This window comes from Rhea pennata, chromosome 6 (genome assembly GCF_028389875.1).
Source record: "Rhea pennata isolate bPtePen1 chromosome 6, bPtePen1.pri, whole genome shotgun sequence".
Taxonomy (NCBI): Eukaryota; Metazoa; Chordata; class Aves; order Rheiformes; family Rheidae; genus Rhea; species Rhea pennata.
In genome coordinates, this window is record NC_084668.1 from 40,457,541 (window position 1) to 40,482,691 (window position 25,151).

At 41.3% G+C, this 25,151-nt stretch overlaps 1 protein-coding gene across 4 annotated transcripts in view; it reads right to left on the bottom strand.

Annotated features, from left to right (window-relative positions):
* AGAP1 (ArfGAP with GTPase domain, ankyrin repeat and PH domain 1) overlaps nucleotides 1–25,151 on the bottom strand; it is a 375,973-nt gene that overhangs the window by 285,116 nt on the left and 65,706 nt on the right. The window contains exon 1 of one of the 4 annotated variants that reach the window (XM_062578164.1): nucleotides 10,594–11,919. The exons of 1 other annotated variant lie outside the window; for it this stretch is intronic. In XM_062578164.1, the coding sequence (XP_062434148.1) occupies nucleotides 10,594–11,836 (1,243 nt within the window). In that variant the 5' untranslated portion in view covers nucleotides 11,837–11,919. Of the gene's footprint in view, nucleotides 1–10,593; nucleotides 11,931–25,151 lie in introns of those variants that run through there. 2 more of the 4 variants (XM_062578163.1, XM_062578165.1) reach the window with 2 other exon arrangements.

The following is a 25,151-nucleotide window of genomic DNA, read 5'->3' on the forward strand; positions in this document are numbered from 1 at the left end:
TGTCTCCAACAAATCCATTTTCCACAGCAAAGAGGAAAAAAAAGATGCATCCAGAATCAACACTATTTCTGATTTCACAAGCCTTACAAAAATAATGATGCAACCTCCATTTACAAAAAAAATAGATGGATATTCAGCAGCTAAGGTTCAGTTTTAAGGATATCTACAAGTCCCTACATCTACAGATGTAAGACACCTACAAAATTGGCAGAATATCACTATAATTTTTTCCTTTCTTTGTAAGGAAAGGAAACAGTTAAGGACCAACCCAAAGCTATATGAATAACTTGAGGAAGCTTTACTTACAGAAGAACACACATACATTCACACCTGCCTTCTAGAGCTATCAAGTGAGGCAGTTTAACATCTCCAGCTCCTCCATTTCACTAAGAACTAAGACACCTTCCAAGTAACCTGCAAACATCTACAGGATAATTAAAATATTTAGCCATGGCACCTGTCACTGAATGAAATAATGAGAAAAGGCATATGATAGACACCTGATGGATTACTTGATAATATACAAACTTATACATGCTTAAATAAATAATTGCTTAATTTAGCTGAAAATCAACTCTATTCAAGAGATTACAGTGCAATATTAAAACAAAAAAACTGTTAATAAGGAGATTTTCATTATCCAAAATGTAAAAAAATCCAGAAGCCTAAAGCTAATTCTACACAGAGGAAGGAGAAAGCAATCTGCTTGCAGGGAAAGGACTACAAGACTGACATATGGATCTGCTTCTCACCTGGGCAGTGTCCCTAGATAACAAGGCTACATCTCTCTTCCTTTTAGCTACTTAGTGAAAATTAACATCTTTATCGTCAAGGGAAGATGAATGAAGCTGGGAGTCAGTATGCAAAAACCAGAGACAGGTAGAAAAATTTTTCTTTTTCCCTACTGATGCAATACTTCATAAGTGGGGGACAACTGGCAAAATAGTTAAATGCAGAAAAAATAAAAAAAGGGAATTAGAAGTTAAAGAAAAAAGAAGGAATTACAACAAAACACTTGAATAGACACATAGGTTGGCCAAAGAAGAAATGGACAAGAGGACATTATAGCTGTGAGAGGGAGCCCAGAGAGAGCCAATAAAGACCTACCACACCACTGTGGGAAACAGGAGGCTGGGCAAAGAAGTCCAAAATATTAGCTTTGACACTGGAAAGCAATGGACAGAAACAGCTTTTCTCTTTGGAGTGTAGCTTGGTTGTTTTCCACTGCCAAGGGTCTGAGAGAACAGGTGTTTTTCAACTCCAGTCATCAGCCTAGAAAATACAAGACTGTTTTCCCCCAGGTCCTGTGTACAATTCCCTGTAAGATGCAAAAAGGATCACACATCCTATTTTAACAGCTTTAACGATTAGAACTAGAACTACAGAGAAGTGAAACCTTGCAACTTTTACAACCCCAACATAAGGTTTTTCCCTGCTTTGAGACTGAGATAGAAAAGCTGTTGCCTTGCCAACATAAATATTTCTGTATCTCTGAGCAGAAGAGCTTCTGAACTAGGACACTGCATAAAGAACAGTCAGGTCAACAACCCAGCTGCCCAGGCAGGCTATCCCCAACAGAAATGCAAGAACAGCCCTGGAAAAGCAGAGGATGTTTCAGGCAGTATGTAATTCTGATGCTCATTGCAGAGAAGGCTTTGGCTTTCAGAAGCTGCAAGGAGAGCAATGTCTATGTAAGGACACTCCATAATAGCAACACTAGATGTGCTAATGTGGCCACTGTTCATTCAGTTTTCGATCTTAAAAAGAAAGTGCTGCTTAACAGTAAGAATGAGCCGAAACAGAATAATTTCATATCAACACAAAGAGCAAACATCCTGTTCCTAGGACCCAAATGACTTAAGGACTTACAGAAAGTACCAGTAAAACTGATTAAGTAGTGTGTGCACCTTGAACACTGTTACATATCCCTACAAATACAATCTCGAATACAACCACGCTAAGTGGTTTAGCATCCACTTCCTAAAATAGATCTCCCCTCCTGTCTTAATCATAGTACTGCCATTAAGTGACTTCCCACATGGCTATAAGCAGAAAAAAAATGCATCACAGTATTAAGAATCCTCTTCTTCAAAACTACAGACAGTTATATCTATATACACACACCCCAAGTCCATACAAGCAAAACAATGTGTTTAGAAATCTATATTCTCTAGCAAATCAGCCAGACAAGCCCAGCAGCAAATACATGTAAACATCTAAAGAGCTATCATAAATAACTTGCAAATGCCAGGAGCTTGCAGCAGCCAGCACAATACTTTATCTCCCTTCAAATCTAACTTGCTAAAACTGGCACTTTAAGCTTCCAACAAGGGAAGATCTGCTATGCAACTTCATCTACAAAATGGAAGTTTAGTTCATTGGCATTCAAAACTTTCTGCAATTTGGATGCTGTGAAAAATATGAACCCACTACTAGGACTGGAAAACGAGTAACTCACTGGAAACTTTCAAATAATTTCTTCATAAGTAGCTCCAAAGCTGAAGCTCACTTTCAGTCCAGAAGCAGAAAGGACACATTTATCAGTTCATCTAGAAAATAAGTGATTTGATACAACAAGAATCGTAGTAGCTGAATTTTGATTTCAGTAGTTATTTAACAGCACTATTTAATGCCATCTTTCCATCTCCAAACCAGTGAAAATAAAGTTGCAGATAAAGGGCCTTCCAATATTTGTTAGAAACAACTTTGTATATCACCCAAATGAAATAACCACAACCAAGAGATTACACAAATAAGGTGCCCAACCTCAGAATGGAGAATGGCTGATGTTCAGCACTATCTCTGACATTACGGCCAAATCTTATGTGAGGTCTTCAAAAAGACTTTTCTGTAATGTCTTAATCTACTTACAGAGAACGTCTCCATTATAAACTTCAGACAAGTGACCTTTACATCTTTGTGCAACCTCAGAGAAATGAGGTCGAAATATATGAAAACAAGTACTATCCATGAAGATATGAATTAGCTTAAGGATACTCACTCTGTACATCTTCCTTCCAATTATATTGGTCAAGATTAAGGCGATTATAAAGCAGAAAATGAATCTCTAGACAGATGGGTGGCCCATGAGTCCTCAACCACTCCAAAAAGCTTACAGCTATTACAGAAGCTAAGTAAATCAGCCTCAGTTACAAACTAAGGCTCATTTACTTTCTGGTTTGGCTGTAATACCTGCCATTTTTCCACAAGGGGTTTCCCTTTCATTCTGAATTCTTGCATGGATGAGTCTACATTTGCTACAGGCCTTGTTTCACAGGTGGAATACAGTTTGGCAAAGTTCAGAAAGCAGCTGTGTATGTCATGGAAAGCAGAGTCCCTCACACTTCCTCCATCAGCTAGCTGTTTTCTGCAAAGAAAATCTCAAATAAGGTGCATCAGTTAGCTTTTTCAGTATATTCTGAGAGTAGTAGAAAAACTCTAGGAAGCTACTATGCACTGTATGATTATCATCTTTATGGTCTTTGTTGCTTATTTTGTTTAAGAAAACATTTGGTACTATTTTGTTAATAAAGCAGACGTATTTGTCAAAAGCTGTCATTATATACAAATCTGAAACAGCAAAATCAAATGCTCTATTTTAAAATTCCGTCAAGATAATAGCTTTATGTTGTATGCTTTTCATGAACAGACTAGATTACAGTTTCCCAAGTTCAATACACTGATGTTTCTTTTCCCTCGCACATGAAAAAGCCCATTCTGGGTTTTTTTTGGCACAGATCTCCTTTCACTGTGTGTTTACAGCAGTTGCCTAGGGGAAATCCTAACACTAATTATCAAAAGCAACACTATTACATTAATAGTCTGAATTAATGATATTATTTAACCCTATTTGGTTCAAAGTATGGACGAATACGCACACACTTGAAATACAGTTGCACTCTTTGTGCTGCCAATACCTATTTTTAAGATTATAACCATGCCGAAGGAAGCAATAGCTACAAACTTTTTTAACTATTGTATTTCACAAATGATTTGCTATCTGACAGTTAAACTTCAATACTCTGTATTAAACAGAAGCTACTAATGGCCAGAACAGTAGGATCAAAATAAGCTCTGATTTGCAAAAAAGAGTCAAACTGCTCATTCAGAAGACACATCAGTCAAGTCCTTCAGTGCTAAACTTAGAAACTACAGATCTGAATGTAACATTCTGCTAACGAGTTTGTTTTGTGCAGCAAGCAACATACTGCTTTGAAACCGTATTTTGTCAAATGTGTCAACCGAAAGCTCTCACTGGTTTACTGGAGAGAAAAGGGTTCACCATCTGTTACAAGCAATTCTATTTTCTGTTTACAGTCCATTAAGAACTGCTAACATTTCAATCAGCAAAGTTTAAAGTTTCCTTCATAAGCAGCTCCTATGAGCTATGACCCCTCTCCTTTGGTCTTGAAAAGGATGCATGCTGCTCCACATATTTACCTCGCTGTGGCAATCAAAATGTTCTGATGTTAAGTCTAGAACTGATTACTCATTTTAGTATGTCTAGAGTAACCTTATCCTTGGTGTCACATCAAGTCTCCTCCAATTCAGGGCCAGTAATTGCGAGAAAAAGAACAACTATAACGTGGATTTGAATGTTCCTTTTTTTTTTTCCCTTGTGCAAATGGTATTCTCATCACGTACATAAGGTTCATTCAAACACAATGTGTTTACTTATTTAGGTAACCAAGCAATTGGAGCAGATTTGGTGAAAAAAAAAAAAAAAAGAAAAAGAAAAAAAGAAAAAAAGAAAGAAAAAGAAAACAAAAAAGCTGTTATTTAATTTACAGTGCTTAGTTTATGAGATGAAAAGAGATGAATACCTGTATAATACTTTTACAGATGTATTCAATGGCATATCATAACCAAGGCCCTGCACAGAAAGTTACTCATTACTGCCATTATGCATTAAACAGTTTATATGGAGCAACATCAAAACACTACATTTCTTTTGGATTTTAACAGATAAACAGAGGCCATCACTGCTAGCATCTGGCATACATTTCAATACTGTGCAAACATTAATCCATCTCATTCTCTAATTCAGCCAGTGACCTTAATACCAGTTCAGTTCTTAATCATCTGGCAGTGCAGCTGGCACTCATTTTGCCTGACAGAGGACTACCCAATAAAATAAATAAATAAAAAAAAAAACAAAAAAAAACCCTCTTATTCAACTCTTGACAATGCTTAAGATGATTACAATCCCTTTATCTGCTAGATTTTATTTTCATAATAATGTTTGGACAACACTCACAGCAAGTGAAATAGCTAGATAAATTCTAGAAGACAGTCTATTAGAAAAGGAGACTGTCCAAATGCTCTCAAAAATTAACATGCTTGCATCAGCACATCACCAGAAAACATCAACTACAGTACAGGGAACTATGAGGAACCAGTTCCAGTACACTCACACCATACTCCCCAAATCTGCACACTCATAAAAGCATACGTAAGTCTACTGGGCTGCTGCTGAAAATGCCACCAGTGCAGAAGAGCAGGAGTCATATGAGGTTAACAAGGAAGAGATGACAAGGAGCTGTGCTAAGAGGAGGCAAAGTCCAATTACCTCAAGTGAAACTACACACAGACTGGGGGCTTCCAGCACAGATTGCTCCCCAGTTTCTATTTTCTATGACTACAAACTGAGGAGAATTTGTATTAACACTTATGCGTAATGCTAACTCCTCTCAATTCGGGGGCAGGGGAACGACTCAGGAGAGCACTAACGCAATCCTCAAAACTCTTTTTGCTACTCTATCATTTTGAGCCACAATTCTGCTTAACAAATCCGTAAGAGGGGTACTGAAATAAAGCTGTCCCCAGATAAAAGCATCAAATAACAACCACTGGAAAAAAAAAGCTATTTTAGGACCCCATTGCCCCAGAATGATGATATTCCTTCAGAACAGCAATAGTTTCTCAAATTACGAGAAAGAACAACGAAATAAGACTTCAAGGGGAAAAGGGTTTAGATGAGGAACAATATTTCCCTTGACAAGTTCCCTTAAATGGTTTTAAGGCAAAAATAGCTGATCTTGTTTCCTCAACTTGAGGAAGCTCATTTAAGTTGGGAGGACAGAGGGGAAAACATGGTAGAACTTCTCTTATTTCAAGTAAGTGAATTGACAAGTTGAATACCATGAAATAAGGCTACTAAAACCAGTGACAAGAAAACTTGGTAATTGTTTTTAATTTAAATTGAAAAACGCTCAATTTTTGGAAGATCAGTACTGATACAGGACTGGCTTACTGCATAATGATTATTTCAAAACAGACCAGCATTGACATGTAAAAAAGAGTATGCCCTGCAACTCTGTTGCTACTAATTCTCTGCAATTTTTGACACAAAGTTTCTAAAGAAAGATTTAGACAAAAAGCTTTATAACTGTTCTGACACAGTGCTCCAACAACCTTTTACTGTGCTACTAAAACAAGGCTAGCCAAAAGCCAGCAAGAAAAAGGTTTGCTAACATCACCTCCATGGTCTAAAAGTCATGACATTAATACACTGCAATGTTTAGAAAAACGTAGACTGAACAAGACCCACAAGATACGCCTCCTCCTCACACCCCAAATCTAGCTGGCAGACAGGTCACCGTTTCCTTCCCATAGGTACTTTCGGCTTTTCCTTTAAAAGTTAACTTTTCAGGAAATTTTGTTCAACATTTCTGTGACCTAGAACTGTAGTTCATCTTAGCTGGCAATTAGGTCTTAAAAAGCAAACAAAAGAAGGCATCTTGTCATCTAACTCCACAATTCTCAAAACAAGAACATCCAATGCCGAAAGGCAATTTACTGGTAGAATAAAGAAAAATTCCTCCAGAAGAAAAAAAAAATGAAAACCAAACAACACCAAAAAACTTTCGTGCCCACTTCATAGCATAAGTAAAGCTCAATAACAAAAATAATAGGTAGAGTTAAATATTGTTCATTCTTTGCTATAAAATTTCAGCTTGTTCTAATATATTTTACCTGGCTACAATAAAGACCAGGAGATTTCCAAAAAATAGCATACAAGCAAATTTTTCAATGTGGACTGAGCAACTGTTTCAAGTTGATAATGGAAACAAATACAAGTTTTTATACTCTTGCTTTCTGCACAGCCTTTAGACAGTGCTTTTGTAGCAGTCAAATAATTCACACATGGCACCAAACATGCAAAATGCCAGTGTCACAAGGGAGGAAAGTTTTGAGTAATAGAACCTCTTTTTACAACCAGTTACACAGGAAAATAAAGGTTCCACCTGTGTCTCCATTATTCACCATTACTCTACACTCCAGTCACCAGATTGTCAATACCAATTTTACATCCACTAAAAGGAGTAAAATGAAGTCTTAGCTGAATAGCAAATCATTCTAATCTAACATACTAGAATATTTGGTGTACTAATTGTACTGTCTTAAACACATTCTTACCTCCTAAGAAATAACAGACGAATTTAAGAACAGATTAATTTAAAACTTAGGCTTTCCAGAAGGACATCAGCAAGCATCAATCCATAGAGGCTCTGCATACAGTTTCTCCTTGGACAAAATGAACTTCCTGACAGCAAAATCTGTAACCGCACTCTTCCCCCCCAAAAAAGGGAGACAGTAGCATAGGATGCCGACAGTAGACCTGTTAACCTGTAACAGAAGCCTGCAACAGTTTCCAACATGTAACCGTATCTTCACACCCAGGACACGCATTTTTCCATACCTAGGAAAACAGGACACAAAGTTGATCTTGAACAGATAAATTTGGTAGTGGCATATAGAAAAAAACCTCACCGGGAAGTCTTGAGGCTGCACATGTTGTTTACTGATTAACTAAAGTCTTAAACCTGTCCCAAGGAAAAGACTACTCTCCAGGTCTGCAACCATGCTATGTTAAATTACAGTAACAGTGTAAGCATACTGCAAAGCACAGGCGTAAACCATGGGATGAAGTTACTCCTTGTTGTGGTTACCTCAAACTTTAATCAAGGTCAGACCACAGTTTCCACTAAGGTTATTGCAAACCCACAGAAATGTCTCTACACGAATAACGTATTACTCCTCTCAGTTATTAAGTCCAAATAGTGGACTTTGCTCCTAGTGCCTCAAGCACCAAATGTCCATCTGTAGCACCACTTCTGTGTCACAGCATCTGTGGTAGGCTGGTAGCACTGAAAAGCATCTCCCGCTCTAACTTCCCTACAATAAAAACCATATTGATCGATCCCTGCAAAAATTTCCATTTATCTGCAGTTTAAGGAAAACTTAATCTTTCTAACCATTTTGGTTTTTTTAGAGATGCAGCAGCTTACAGATCATTTGACAGCCTGCGTAAGGTTGGCAGGACCCTCTGGAGATCATCTAGTGCGACCTCCCTGCTCAAGCAGGTCACCTAGAGCATGTTAGGCAGGGTTGCAGCCAGGCGGGTTTTGACCGTCTCCAGAGAAGGAGACCCCCACAACCTCTCTGGGCAAGCGGTTCCAGTGCCCTGTCACTGTGAGAGTGAAGACATTCCTCCCCGTCTTCAGGCGGCACTTCCCGTGGTTTCAGGTTGTGCCCGTTGCCTCTAGTCCTTTGGCACGGGACTACCGAAAAGAGTTGAGGCCCCCATCCCCTTGACACCCTCCCTTCAGATACTTAGGCACATTGATAGGGTTCCCCTCTCAGTCTTGTCTTCTCCAGGCTAAAGAGGCCCAGCTCTCGCAGCCGTTCCTCAGAGGGCAGATGCTCCAGTCCTCTGATCATCTTGGTAGCCCGACGCTGGACTCTCTCCAGTAGCTCCGTGTCTCTCTCGTACTGGGGAGCCCGGAACCGGACGCAGTACTCGAGATGTGGCCTCAGCAGGGCCGAGCAGAGCGGCAGGATCTCTTCCGTCGACCTGCTGGCAGCACGCTTCCTGACGCAGCCCAGCATAGCATTGGCCTTCCTGGCCGCAAGGGCACATTGCTGCCTCGCCGTCAACTTGTTGTCCAGCAGCACTGCCGGGTCCTTTGCTGCAGAGCTGCTTCGCAGCAGGTCAGCCCCCAGCCGGTACAGGGGCATGGAGTTATTCCTGCCTACGTACACTTGCCCTTGTGGAGCCTCATGAGGCTCCTCTCCGGCCAGCTCTGCAGCCTGTCCCGGTCTCTCTGCATGGCAGCACAGCCCTCAGGGGTATCAGCCACTCCTCCCAGCTCGGTCTCGTCGGCAGACTTGCTGAGGAGGCACACTGTCCCTTTGTGCAGGTCATTGATGAAGAAGTTGGACAGGATGGGAGCCAGTACTGAGCCCTGGGGAGCTCCACTAGCCACAGGCCTCCAACCAGATGCCGTGCCACTGATGATGACCCTCTGCGTGGCCTTTTGGCCAGTTCTCAATCCACCTCACAGTCCACTCGTCTAACGCACACCTCCTGGGCTTATGCAGGAGGATGTTCTGGGAGCCAGTGTCAAAGGCCTTGCGGAAGTCAAAGCACACAGCGTCCACTGCTCTCCCCTCACCTACCCAGCCACTCATGCCATCAGAGAAGGCTAGCAGATGGGTTAAGCATGCTTTGCCCATGGCGACTCCATGCTGACTACTCCTGATCACCTTCTTTTCTTCCGTATGCTTGGAGATGACATCCAAATAAGCACTTGGTGCTCAAAGACATTTGATAAGCACTTTGTGCTCAAAGCTAGTACAATTACTGGTTAAATGTTTGATCTAGACACCTAAAAGGCACTGCTAAGAAGAAAACACACTACCTTACAGTGAAGCTCCATAACGAGCATTTCCAGTTTATCGTGTCTCAGTCAAGCATACCACAATCCTTTCAGATCCTTACAAAACTCAGCTAGCCAATTCTTGACTTCCCATCCCACAGTAAGCTTCAATTTTTGAGTTTTTCTTGAATCCCAAAGATTCATGAAGCCCAGAATTCCCCACCTGATTGCCATCTTTTGTTAGCAACACTTGGAAATTTCCAGATTCCATCTATACATAACCACGTAAGATAATTCAGAGCATCATTTGAGTTTGTTTTAAAGAACACTTAACTATTACATATTTTTGTAACCAAGATGACAGATATTTATGAAGTTAAATGCCTTTATAGCAATACTCACCCACTCCAACATCAGCAGATACACTTCTGGCCCTTGTAATCCCTTTTCAAAAATATCTTTCCCAAAGGAGAAATCCCAAATGCTGCAAAGCACTCAGCCACCCACTGACCTATATGTATATATACATATATATATATATATATATATATATATAAAATATACACACACCTATATACACACACTCATCAACACAGGAGTTCAGCTTCCGCTGCATAACTGAGCAAGCTCCACTTGCCTCACCCACTGTCCTAGGGGCCGCAACGAAGCCCCCTGAGTTTTTCCATTCACAAGGCACACAGCTCAATCTGCCTCCATCACAACCAGCAGGCTATGCACCTCAGGAAAAAAAAAAGCACTATCTAATATTTCAAAACACTGTATAAAACACATCAGATCACATGCTCCCACAGCAGCACCTCCCTCTCCTCAAGCAGAGGGGCCTTTTGGCACCATCATCCCTCAGCCCCGACTTAAACCCTTGCAGTGCTTCCCCTCTGTCACGTCTCCCAGATCACAAGAAAAAGGGCACCTTTGTGAGGGGACCCATTGATGCTCTCGGAGCTAGACTGCACATCCACAGTGGCTCTCCTGAGGCTGCTAAAATAAGCCCTGGATCTGGAGAAGCTGCTGCGCGGGGAGCGGCCGTGGGGGCTGCCGAAGGGGGTGGAGGTACCATCCTTGCGGGCAAAGATGCCACTGAAGAAGCGCAGCAGCCGGTGCTCATGGGCAGCGGGGCCGCCACCGGCAGGGCTATCCCGCCCCAGGCGCTCGGAGAGCCGCTGCAGGTCGCTGTTATCCAGGGTCCGGTTTTTGCTCTTGCTCCGCTCCCAGCGCTCCAGCTCAGAAAGGGGGTCTGCTTTGCTCAGCACCTCGCCTACGTCCAGGGTGTTGCGCTTCTCAGGGACGGCGGCAGACGGCTCGGGCGAGGCGGCGGGCGGCGAGTGCAGCGCCGGGGCCGCCGCGCTTGGTGGAGGGTCGGGCAGTGTGGGCAGGCAGCCTGAGCTGCTGTGCCGCCGCACCCGGGTGAGCGCCCGGAGCCGGAGCAGCTCCCCCCCGCTCCAGTGCCTAAAGCTGAAGCTGCGCCGCAGCAGGCCTGGCTGCCGCCAGGGGCTCTGCCCCTGCTCCCCCAGCCGCAGCGCGTTGCTGGAGCGGTCAGTGCGTGAGTGGTGGGCCCCGAGCTGAGCATCGCCCCCGGGGGAGGCAGCCAGCTCCAGCTCTCTTGCAGCTTCAGCCCCGCCACAGGTGGCCACCGCTGGCAGGGGCTCCCCGCTGCTCGGGCATGGGCCCTGGTGGGGGGCGAGTGCAGCAGCGGGAGCTGCTTCCTCTGGTGAAGGGCTGCTCCTCGCCCTCTCAGGGGCGGCAGTGTCTGGCTCCCGGGGCCACCTGAAGGTCAGCTCAGCGGGGAAAGGCTGTGCCACTCTCCGCGGCACCTTGAGACGGCCCAGCTCCAGCTGCCCGGTGCTGAGGGTCCTGAAGTTGCGGAAGCCGCAGGGGCTGGGTACTCTGTCCTGCTCCTCGCTCTCCTCCTCAGCCTCCTCCTCCAGCAGCAGCAGCCCGGCCCTGGTGAGGCTGGAAGAGTCCAGAGCTTGTCTCCCTCCCCGCCGCCCGTGCTGGGGCACCTCCGGGCCAGGATGGCTTCCCTCTGGCCCTAGCAGCTCCTTTTTCACCATGGTCACAGAGATGCGGTAGACCGTTTTCCTCTGGGGTGTCCCCCGCTGCATCCTCTCCGGGGAGGCGGCGGCCGGCGGCTCGCTGCTGTCCAGAAGGTACATGTCTCCCTCCCCTCCCCTCTCCTCCCTTCAGGCAGCAACGTTCAGCCCAGACATCCTACCTCGCCCGCTGCCGGGGCTGGAGGTACGGGAGACATGCGCTTCTGGAGCTGCAAATTGAAATGCAGAACCACAAACCACTGCAAAAAAAAAAAAAAAAAAAAAAAAAAAAAAAAATCCTGTGGCACACCCCACTCAGGCCCCCCTTCCAAAGCAAAGTCACTCTGCTGTGCACCAGGACTGCGGAAAGGTTACGCAGCCCCCAGCCTCCAGTTCAGCAGTGGCAGCTCCCCTCCAGCTCTTCACCCCGCTCCTGCGCCTCTCTTCACGCCTGTACAGCGTCCTCATAAGTAATAACCAGTCCTCTTGGCCCCTTCCAAAAATACATCAAGGGACAATTTAAATCCATTCGGTAACTGCACGCACCTTCCTGCAAATCCCGAAATGCATTGCTCAGGAGAAGCACGGTCCGGTATTCAAGGGATTAGAGCAGCAGCCTTCAATTTCATTGTTTACAGCAGGCTGTACGCTTGCCTATTTTGTGTCCTTTTTTGCAGAGTAAATCTGATTAATATTCGTCCTCAGTATAAAGGAGAGCCGGACAACTAGAGCTCGCCATCAGCTGCCCCGATTGGGCTGAAAGGCGGCTGTTTCCAAATGAAAATGCCCGCGTGCAGGAGTAATCCGAGCCTCAGACAAACACCCTCTCCGAGGGCAAGCAGAGCACCACTGAGTCCCCCAACATCAGGAAACAGCAGATATTCCTGGAGTAGGAGAGCTCAGCCTCCAGCATCCAGAGCACTCCTCAAGTGCTGGGCTGGATCGCGGAACGGAGCGAGAACAGACGCTCCTGCCACCCAGCTGCAATCGCTGCGCAGGACACTGCCACGTCTCGGACGGACTTACAGTTACACGGACCACGGGAGAAAGGTTTGCTGCCACTAAACACATGGGAAAGGGGTGTGAGGTAGGAGGGTTGTCTGTTGCACTCAGCTATTTTTCTTCTTCCAAGGCTACTTTCCAAAAACACACAACTTAGCTAAGCTGAACATTTCTCACTTAACAATTCAAGGATTTATCCAGGCCAAAATAAGGGCAAGACAACAGGAAGCCCGAGAATTTTCATCCAGAGACTCAGATCTCACATGAGTTAGCAATCAGCAGTGCGTCCTGAGGTCTAAGGTGAAGGACAGATCAAGGGTAATACTGCCTTTTTGACACTGAAGAGTCAAATCACCCAGGATTTATCTTCTTTTAATCTGTGGCAACTACAATTATCGTGAATAAATTTGTTAACCGTAATGCTTTGCATGAAACCATTGCTATGTGGTTAGTCATGCAAAACTGTGACCTACCATATCTTTCACAGTCATTTAGTTTCAACAGATCCCGGCTCTTCTAAAAAGCTGGAATACAGAAAGGTATATGGTACTTCTTTCACATTAAGGTTGCCAAGTCTCATACAGTCCAGATCAGTGGTACTGAAGCCATTAACTACCCGCTGGTGCCCATATTAAAAAAGTGTCAATAGTCAGGTATAGTGATGGACACCAGAAGGTTATAAAAAACAAACAAACAAAAAAACCCTAGGAATAAGGTTTATATTTCCTGTTTATTTTCTTTAAAAAGTAGTCAAGCTTTAAAAACTTAAAAACTAGCTTCAGCTGCTATGTACACTCCAAGCCTATCATCAACAATGTTTTTACCAATGCTCGTAATGTTCAAAACCAGTAAACATTTAAAGAGGAGAAAAACAAAACAACTCCAGTATGAATGCAACCTCACAGTTGTGAAGGCAAGTTAAGCCTGAGTGTAGCTTCAAAGTCAGACAGGAGAGCACATAAGCTTTTTAGGTGCACCCCAGACAAGCACCCTGGTTCCTGGCTGAAATGCAAGTATAGTATGAGCTGGACTTGACATGCCTTCAGGACTACTTCCAGGTTTAGAGGTTATATTCTCATAGTAGATGCATCCAACAGGCAAAGACACTCTATTAGAACCACTGTTCGCATTAGTTTACAGACTATGCCAGGATCCTGCAACACATAGCAGTAGTTCACTCTGAACTATCCACGGTCTAACTCACCATCTCAGCTATGACACGTGTCGTTGTTTCTAATTAACCCTGAATAATTAGCATTTATTACTATTAGCATTTATTATTCATCATTGCTCTGAGGTTCTTATCACTGAAAAGATTTGCGCATGTGTCTTGAGCACATATGTCATGAAAACCAACTGCAACTGTAGACCTAAAGAAATAGTTACCATCCACTCAGAGCTCATGCTTGGGCATTCAAAACACATTTCTAGTTCTTAAGCGCTCAATCAGCACTAAACATACAAATTTAGAGTAGATTTTGCCATTTCTCAGGCATCCAAAAAGTCACCTCTACTATGCAGTTCTAAATAAGCTGGGGAGGGGGGAGCACACAAGGAAAAATGAGTCTATATACAAGAAATACAAGAATCGTACATCAGAAAATAAGACATGCTAAGAAGTGCATGAGTACTGAAACCTATCAATTAAGCAGTTCAGAACACTATACTTCAGCTGTTATAAATCAGTGTAGTAAACCAACATTCTGAGCACGCAGGAACTTGTTCACAGTACCCGCCACACTAATCCATGCCACGTTTTCCCTTGCACTTCTCTAGGAAAGCAGGCTTCTTACTAGGAGTGGAATAATCCATTTTTCATCTGCCTTAGATGACAGAAGCCTTCAGAGGAACCACTTTTAAGCACAAATAGGCCACACATTCCTGCAGTTCCCTTCAGAGCATTTGTCTTCTTGCCCTCCCTGCACTGGGTGACCTCCCTGGTGGTTATGGAAGCAGGCACCCTGTTCCAGACGCCCACCCTCCTCCTGGCTAGGGAGCCATGGTATGATCTAATGCACCCAATCGGACATGTGAATGGCTCTTTTCTGCATAAACATTTACTTACACATCTCTTAAATTTGCCGACAGGTTAGGGGTTTTTTGTTTGTTTTTGTTTTGTTTTGTTTTTTCATTTTAGCACCTCCCCTGCTTCTCCAAGAGGCTGTGCTTTGGTTGGTAAGCTACAGTCTCATCGACTGTGGCAATATTTGCATTAATCATCAGGTCAAGATACTATAACAACTCCTTTACGCATAGTAAATCATATTCAAAGAGATTGCTCTGCTATTCAAGCTGACTACTCATCATAAATTATTCACCACCCAGCAACTGAAGACTTCTTTTAATGCAACCAACTTTGCTGGCATTCAAAAGACTGTCATTTGCATGTCCTGTCTTTTCTTTTCTCCATGAAATAGAGGAATTACCCCACCTTTAACAAATCTGTCACTAGACTTCCTTGCAACCTTCAGTCTCTTATAGCAGCAGCGTATTTTACTGAATACTGGGTTTTACGTTTTGTTTCTTTTTGAAAGAGCTTTTAAGTTACCATGGAGGCACAGAACTGGCACTTACTCTGCCATAATCCCCAAAGCCTATACAATATATCAACTCAAGGTAGTCAGTATTCCATCCCTAGCCCACGTGTGGTATTTGTGTCTCAGGAATAATCCAGCTATAAGCCCCCCTCAGAGAGGTCCCTCAAGAGCAGTCTGAGGTCCAAGTTTTTCCAGCAGCTACAGTGCACCCCCTCCTACCCTACTACTGGTCCCGCCACCATGATGAGCACAGCTCTGGTCCTATAACAGGAGTCCCACAGGCCCCATGATCTGAGCAGCCAGAAGTATCTGCAGCCAATCCAAACAACACATTTGACTAACAGTCCACTCCTTGTGTCCTAAAGCAGCTAGCTCCCATTTACCTTTTATTCTGTTGGCAACTTGAAGAGAAGAGCATGAAGCACACATACAATAAAACACAGGGCTTCTGAAAAGTATCAGGTCCACTGCACATGCAAAGTAGGAACTGATGACAAGACGTGTGTGTCCCTGTTATTCCATCTCTAAGATTAAATGTTTTTGCACTATACTCTGCCAAGTACAAGAAACACCTCCAAAATATTATGCTTGGCCATATCTTATTCTCTCTCCAGCTATTCATATTGAAAAAACAGCATTTGTAAGCTCCCATTCAACCCACCCGGATGGTGGTCATAGTTGCCACTTTCTATCCTATTGCCAACGTCAAGCATACCTACAAATACTTCTGAGATGCTCATTACTAACAGCAGTAAACCCCAGTGCATCTGTTAGTCGCACAGTAGCTTTTTAAATATGGAAAATATGGCCTTCTGATCTTCCACATAGAAAGCTGGCTAATTTTGCAATTTTCGTAACAAACTACAGCAAAACCCAGGCTGATGACTTGCATGAATAGTGTACTGTATGCTCTACACAACAGAAATAATCTACTGTAATTGAGAGTCTCAATTTTCAACAACAAAAACCAGTAACTTGCTTTAATCCACCCTGTGGAACACAAGCAACACTGGCGTCTCGAATATATTTTTAAAATGCTTCAAACACAATCTTCACATGGACTTCCGTCTTACCAGGTCTGCCTTTCTTTGGAACTGGAATGTAGCAATACCAGCTGCATCTGTAGTAAGACACTGATCACCATAAAAAAACCACAAGCCACAAAAGAAAGGATCTAGATTGCAGGTGAAAACTAAACTGATGAGTAAAAGCGTGTGAATGTAGCACTCGCTGCCAGTGCAAACACTGCCTATTCCAAACAATATTCTTGAGTATAGTTTCACATCATTGCCAGCTGAATCTCCAGCACACACCACTGAAAATATATGTCCTTACGCACGCGCACATGCGTACATGTACATGTGTTAATACATATATATGTAGCATCTGATGATTAAAATTTCCATCAGTTTTCTCTGTTCTTTTGAGAGCTTTAATGGTACACAACTCTTGTAATACAGCTTGTTCATATGCCTATGTTTGGCTTTTTACTGGAAAACTTCCACTGTTTCAAATCTTCCTGCTCCATCTTTTTTTTTTTGTTTGTTTGTTTGTTTGTTTTTTAATAAATGTAGACTTGATTTTATGGTCTTTGCAAACTGAAGGTTTAATTCTTGATGCACAGTATCATTTCAAGTTGCTGTTTCTTTTTCTCTTCCACAAAAAAAAAGTTTAATTAGGTCACCTGAATAATGCTTACAATAATTCAGATTTGATTTCACTCTTCACTTCCACATACAGACTGCTTTCCGTCCGCTGTTTGTCATTACAGATCAGTGTACAACGAAGAAACATGAGAAGGCATCTGGATGAGAACAACATTGTGCTAGAGGGTACCAGGAATGCACAGACCAAACTCAAGGCCTCTCAAGCCACAGGGTTTACATTAAGCCACTGATCTGTGCTCTTCTGTCACTATGCACTCGTCCATTAAAATAAGGCCTGAATTCACTGTAGGCGATTCTTTCCTTGGATGAAGAACAGCTACATCTCACAACAATACAAAGAAGAGGAGCTACCAGCAGGAAGTCATTTGCTATCAGTAATTTGCTTATTGTTGGCACAGTGAAATTACATTCTTGTCCTTAAAACACTGGCTGCTGAGTGGGAAAGAGGAAAGGGGTAATGGGATGTGTCATAAAGATACAACTCAACCATTAGTGTTTCTCTCACCAGAGAGGGAGGGGAGAGCTGCAAGCCTGTGTTTAAGAGGAAAAAGCGAGGCAGCAACAAACCCATTCAAAGCCAAGGAAGCTTCCATGAATAGGTCTCCATCCATTGCACACATTTCCGTGGCAGGTCACAGGACACCTAACTTCAGCTTCAGCTGGTTAACTGCTTCAAAAACAACCAGTACAAAGCTACCTCATGGCACTATCACAGAAGTTCACATACAAGAAACAACTGCTCAACTTTGAGAGAGTCAGCTGGTTTTAAGCAAAGGTCTTGGCATCTAAACAGAAATTTTACTAACTGCAACTGTGGTTCATCTTGAAAACTCAGAGTATTTTCAAACTTCAAGCACCATCACTTATTTAACAAGGCAGCAGGTCCAATTACAAGGTCAGCACACCATATATTTTAATTTCTGAGTGCACACTTTCGTGCTTCTAACTTAAATCATACCTAATCATACCGACTTACGCATTTAATAGCCTAAGACTCATTTAATAGAATATACTGCTCCATAATATGAATACAATGGATGAAACTTTTGACTTGTATCCACTTATTAACGGTGAGTGAAATGGGAAAATGATTAAGTGTTAAATCAGTTATGATCTTTTTTACCATCATACATGCTAAAGATACTGTTAAAAAAAAAAGTTATTCTAATTAGTCTGCTTCAAGCAAACTCCAAACTGTATGCAATTCTAATGCCTGGGATGTGGCATTTCATTAATGAGGTTTACTTAAAAGAACAGAAACAAAAATACTTATCAAAGGGGAAAAGCACAAAAACCTTCAGTTTTTTGCATGGCTAACATTATCTTTTTGATTTCTGTCAAGCTGCTGGCATCACTACAATTAATGTATTTTGCCTATTCATCTGCTTCTTGGCCTGAAGGAAAAAAAAATAAAAAAGACTGACTGCAGCTGGATCTCCATTGATTTCAATAAAAAAAGCTACAAGTTTTCTCAGTAAAACGGCACTGAAAGAACCATCTTAACATTTTAACTAAAGGATGTTTTCAGAACCTACCATTCCTTCTGACAGGAGAGCTGCAACCTTCTGCTGCTGTAAAACAATCAAAGCAACAGAACAGACAAAATAAAATGAAGCACAGCAATCACATTCAAGTCTGTTAATACTTCAGGCCAAGACATCGCAAGCATGCGGTACCCCTGTGAGACACCAGAAACCTGAGGACTTTGGTATGGAGCAGCCCATATTGAAGATGGCCCTGTTTTGTACACTGCAAAACCATCAGAACACTCTGGTGCACTGGAGTTAGAAAAACTGGCTTGTTAGACAAATGAAGAAAGAAGCTGCAGGTGAAACACAGACTGCTTGTGCAGAAACAAATCAAATTCCTACACCACTTCATATAAGAACACTAAATGCTAAAACAGACTTGCTTGAAATTCTCCCTGCAGTGTTAATGCTTAATTATCTGCAGTTCCATCTGCTTTTATGGGGAAGCAGTAAGAGTCACTACTCTTTGCAGCCTTGCAGTCAATTCACCAGATGATCCCCAAACTTGTGTTCCACCATCATTCCTCATAAATTTTAATTCTTTTTATCCAAGCTGCTGGCACATATCACCTCTCTGTAAGGATAAAAGCAAAATTAAAGCTGGAGCATTCATACTTCTGAAGTTAAATAGACATACAAACAACACAAAGTATATGGTCTTTGCACACTATTCTTTTCACCTCTGAAGACAGAACACTATTATGCAATCACTCACACTTCTCAGACATCTAAAAGTGGCAGAAAGGCAACCAATACTTTAAAAAAATGTTCAGAAAAGGATCAGCTGGCACAGCCTGGAAGGATACACTCTCGTTGCCCTTTCAACTACTGGTAGCCAACAATTCCAAAGTCTCTAAGAACAAATTAGATGACTCACCTTTCTATACACCCAATGTGCCTCTACGGGCTGGAAACAATAATCAAGGGTCATATAAAATGTCAAATCAGAAACTCAGTTTGAATACACAATTGGTAAGTCTAAAAGTCACACCTATCTCAATAAGAAATGCTGTGAGTATCAAAAAACCCTTTACCTGACTGTAGATATTATGCATTTTTTCTAAAAGTGAACTGCTTTTCAACTCAGGCTTTCATTCATTTCCTTTAAGCCCTCTCTCACATACAGAGAAAGTATCCTGCCAGGCAGCATCAACACTTATTGCAGTCCCTCAAATGCAGGGCTGCAACTTCTGCCTCTGACACAGTGTTTCAGTATCACACCAAGCAGGTAAACTTTCAGACAGCTGCTAGTGTTGCTCATTTTGAGGCAAACCACTTTTTCACTTCTCTTACACACTAAGTGTCATGACTGCACTTCAATGAAAAACATAAAACTCAAGAAATCACTTCTGGTTATACTTTTACATAACAAAAGAAAAAATGTTATTTTTTCATCAATGACTATTAGCTGACTGTTTCTATCCACATGAAGGCTACACAGACTCCTGAAGTGTCATGAATTCAAAGACTTAGGTTTTTATGAAAACGTACTACACTAAAAGCATGAACTTAACCTCAATTTAGAAGGCTATTCTATGACACCTGTTATTGAAGCAGCCATCTATTAACTGAACTGGACAGCATAAGAATGTAGTGACTGCTGATTGGGTCAAAATCTTAAATGTTATGTAGGTATGCAAGATTTATCATCAAAATTAAGTGTATGCATGTAGCCTGTATTTGACTCCAGATTTATGAACTGTAAGCATGATGATCTATAAAGCAGAGGAGATTAACACTGGTGGCAAGAGGGGAATAGTCTGGTCTTATCTATAGGTAACTATAGATAAACTCAGTACTGTAGCTATTTCACATTATCTCATGTTCCCAAACTGAATAGCTACAGGGAGGAGAGAGGCTTGTGCTTCCTCTCTTACCATTTCTGAAAAGTGCTGGTTTCTACCCAAATTTTAGCCTATTCTAGAACAATAACTTTACTATATATACATATCTACTGCACCTACACACTTGTACTGAAATCACACAAGCATGCATTCAATAGAAAAGCAGATGAATGGAAGTGGCTTAGATCTAACACTCTAGTTACTCTATTCAATAAGCTACCAATGTATTACAGCAGACTTGCATTAGAAGTAATCAAAGATGAATTATGCAGTCAGTAAAAGCTTGTAATATTTGCCAAAATTGTTTGAAATTTCCGTCTTAAAGAACATAGTATAGTAATAAAGACAATAATGTGAAAAACTTGTGTATTAGTGTCTTCCAGTCATACTGAAAGCCAACAAGCCAAAATGGTTTTAGCAAGTACCTACAACAGGGTAGATGCTGAAAACTACAGAGTGACTCTGAGGGTCACTGAAGTACACAAAATACATAAGTAAAACTAGGCAAATTAGCAAACCCCATCAAGTTTCAGTTCATATGTGACTTGACAAGCAGTCATTTACCTAGTACCTACACTCAAACACCTACCTCCATCGTTACAGCTCTGCCACTTCTGCGTTTCTAGCCTCATTCTGCCCTTCATGCATTACTTTGAGCAAGTCTCCTTCTTGTCCACTACAGCTCCCCTTTTCTTTGGCTTAATGAGTTGCACGATGTAGTATGAATATTCATGTGAACTATAAAATTACATTTGTTTCTAGCTCATGTATCGCAGTGTACTCCAGGCATAGCTATTGAAGAAAACAGAACTATTATCATGCATTCAGGAGAAGGAAAAGTGAGGGGGAGAAGGGAAAGAATTAGATGAAAAAAATTCTTCCAAAGACCAATGCAGTGTGTTACTTGCTTTCTGCCACTTGCTCTGTGTATAAAGCACTCAGCCCTCTATCTTGGTGTGCCTCAGTTTTAAGTACAGCTCCCTGCACTCCTCTATCACAACTTTTTCAACAATACGGCAAGGTCAGAACAGAGAAATCACGTTACAAGCATCTGTTTAGAGTGCTCACTGTGATCATCTCCTCCAATACATCAGACTGCATATGGTACCTAACTACAAAAAGTAATCTGAGATGCATTTTTTCCATAACTGTCAAAGAGGTGGTAGGACTGATTCTGCAGGCCTAAAACTGAGACACACTAAGATACCACAATACGGTGCACAGTTTTCAAACCCTCATTACACTGAGGGTGTGAAGATGTAAGAAAGCACTCCAGGAAGCTCAAGTGCCTCAACTATGCCCTTCCAGACTTGCAAGCCTGAAAGTAGACAGGTGGTAAACATCAGAGATCTACACAGGCCCTTCTAGGGAAGAAAATAAAACCTGTAGATGTTGATACACAAATCTACATCAGCCAGAAAATACTATTCAGTACCAGTATTACAAGTAGTTAATATTTATACTTGTTCAGTCAGTACATAATAGACAAAGATACCACTTATATAAGACTAAAATCTCAAGAATCTTATTTTCCAATGAATGATAGTTCTTACAGTAGCCTTTAAAACACACATTTCTCAATGTAATGTGTGCACACATTCTCCTTTGTTGACATATACCAGTTCATGTACTATTTTTTCTATCACATTGCCAATGAGAAGCATTAAGATTGTTCGGCTAAGAACTGAAGACCTACCAAAATCATTTCAACATAAAAGCCCAACTCTTTTAGCACTTGAAAAGAACTGCCTGAAAGAAGCACTTTTTAACCCAGAGATCATCAGGAAATGCAGCTTTTCCTATCAATATAGAATAGACTAGTTTGGAAGGAGTAAGATAATTCTTGAAGCTCACTCTCTCATTGTACATGACAAGACCATAGCAACAGGTCATTTTCTCTTTACCCTGCCTCCAGTATTCAAATGGTTTCCATACCTTTTCATTAATAAGAAAATTTAACATAAATTTTGTGCATGTTTGAAAAAAAAAAAAAAAAAAGACAGAGAGAGAGAGGAAAAAAAAGAAAGATTGGAAAATTCACTTCCTTGCTTCTGCTGTTTTAGCTCCAAAGCTAAGCAACCCCAGCTGCTCAGGAAATACCATTCTAATGAACACATTATTGAACATGGAAGAATCAGTCGAGATTGCTGTCAAAAATTTCACATGCCGCAAATGGGCCAGAAATCAAATGACTCTTACAAAAGAGTTCTCAGCCATGTTTAAAAACTTCATCTTTCAAAATTCAAGCACATGATTAAAACTATTTAAAAAACCCCACACAAGTAAGAACTGAAACAGGGAAATTTCAATAGGGAGACATGAGCTACTCAACTAACCCTTGACTTAACACTACTGTTTTCTGGATATTGCACTTGCTTTGGAAAAAAATGAAAAAAATTGCAGATGAAAGTTACTTCCCTTCACATAGCCACAGCTCATTCATTCTATAAGTGGTTTCATTTTGTTTTCTTTCTAGTGTTACATTTGGAGACAACACAAAATAACATTGTCCATTTTAATGGACCACTTCAGCCTATTTTACTATAACTGTTTTTGGAGTTTCTCTTATTCATCTTACAGCACTGAAGAACTTTCAGATACCAAAATTCTTACAGTTGCTAGGGACTATTCACTGTAATTATGCTTAAGTAATAATCCAAAACAGCTTTACTTTTCATTTAGAAATTCTGTAATTCAATGTAATAATGACATTCATCTGTCTTAAGAAAAAAGCTAAGGAGAGATCCTGTAGTCATCATTATCTAGCTAATGGTAGATGCAGAAAAGACAGAACAGGAGTCTTTGGAGGTACATACTGAAAGGACAAGCTGCAGCAAGAAAATCCCAACTAGATATTAGAAATAAAGATTTCACCATGACCGTAGTCAAATGCAAGTCAGACCTGTGGAATTTTCTTTTAAAGTATCTGCAGTTGTTAATACATTGAGTATTTGACACCTGCTGTGGCTACTCAACTATATCTAGCAAAGGTGACACCTCCTATGAAAAACATACATCTCCACAGGAAAAGCTAGTGCACCATAAACAAAAACACGATCAGCCAACAGGATACAGTTGGTTGAACAGAAGAATATTCAAATTAGTTACCATTCCTTTTTACCCAGGAACATCAAGATAGGAAGTTCTATATTAAAAAAAAACAAAAGAAAACCCCAAAGTGTCTTTTCTAGCTTCTACTGCTCTGCTGTCCCCTAAAATTATTTTTATGCAATGTCTACAACAAACTACCATGCTAACTTCATATTAGTAGGGTCATATCCAGCCCTTAAACTGCACTATACATTGACTTTGCATGTAGTCGCTTGTGTTAATCTTGGTTTCACTATCATAGTATAACAGCCAGGGCTTTTTCTTTCATGAAAGAAGTACTTTTAAAAGTGTGTACCATTTACACTGTCCTCCTCTGACAGGCTGTCCAGCCCTAAGCTCAAACTCTTGCTAGATTTCCTACTTTCAGGTGCAGTTTATACCATTAAGGTGTTTTGCTTTTTAATCCCAGAATCTATTTTCAGTTGATTAAGCCATCTGTGAAGAGCTCAGAATAAAAGATTCCAAGCTGTAAGCTTCTAGGTTTGTAGATGCTGTAGTAGGTAGTATGGTTTCTTTCTGTTGTCTGCATTACACCACCCTTTATTTACTTACTGCACTGCATCATATGGCAGATGTCAAAGTTGTAATTTGCCCAGATTACCTGTGGGATCATCAATAATGTGCTGATCTGAAAGAACTCTCGTGCTGTGAGACTGTTTCTACCTTCTGTACCTGTGATAAATCTGTTGAACTTGCACTGATTGTAGGAAGGAAGATACAAATTTCCAAGTGAAACGGCAAGCGTTTGTAAACCTCTAAGTCATTAACATGATTTCCCACTAGTAATTAAAGCTTGGAGATTGAGAATCTATGCAGATGAAAGACAGGAAAATATGCTGACGTTCACTGGGAGTTGAAGCATTGTTCAATAGTTACTGCTGATAAATTTGAAAAAAACGTAACATCTGAAAAACTTGCTGGTGGGGTGTGTGGGCTTGTTTGTTTTTTTAAGATTGGGCCTGTCCTGGTAGTATGTTTAGGAATAAAGAGAAAAGGACATTTTGTCCAGTCAGTGACTACTCTTCTTGCACATGAAGCCAAAGAACTACCTTAGATCTAGTGTGTTTCCTCTTACAGGTACAAAGAAGGCATAAGACTGCATAAGACTAGCCCTTCATCTTGAATTGTGTCTACCTGTTTTTAACCTTGTTGGTGAGACCCACATATGAAGCTTCTGCAAAGTTCTCAAATTAACAACATGAAAATATGCTGAAGATAGAAGTACTCCAGGAGTTTGTGGAAGAAATTCTTGATGAGGATGAGCTTCCATCCTCTTTCTAATCATGGATGGCACCGACAGGCAAAAGCTGTCTCAATATGAGTCATTTTGCTTAAGCTAATCTCCATACACATTTAGAGGATTGGATTCTTTTAGGAATAACAGATGGTATAACATAGGAATAACATCTGGGTATAGAAGATGATATGGTTCAATGAAGGAAGGAAGCCCGAAGACCATACTTTGAAGGCAACAAGATATAGCATGGTGATGGCACTGTTTTCTAACAGGAGGGTTTTTGTCATCAGCTACAGTTTCTCGCTGGCCTGTGTTCAGAGCTGCTGGCACTAGTGTAAGAACTGTTCCACGCATATTCCAGTTTACTTGGCAGTATTTAAAATTAAATATTTCTAACTTGAAAGAAGTGATGTTGAAAGTGTATTTTTTCTGCTACAGAGAAATTGTTCGAGGAAAAAAATGAGATAATCAAAATAAGCATGTTATTAGTAAAACTTAGCGTGCATAGCCT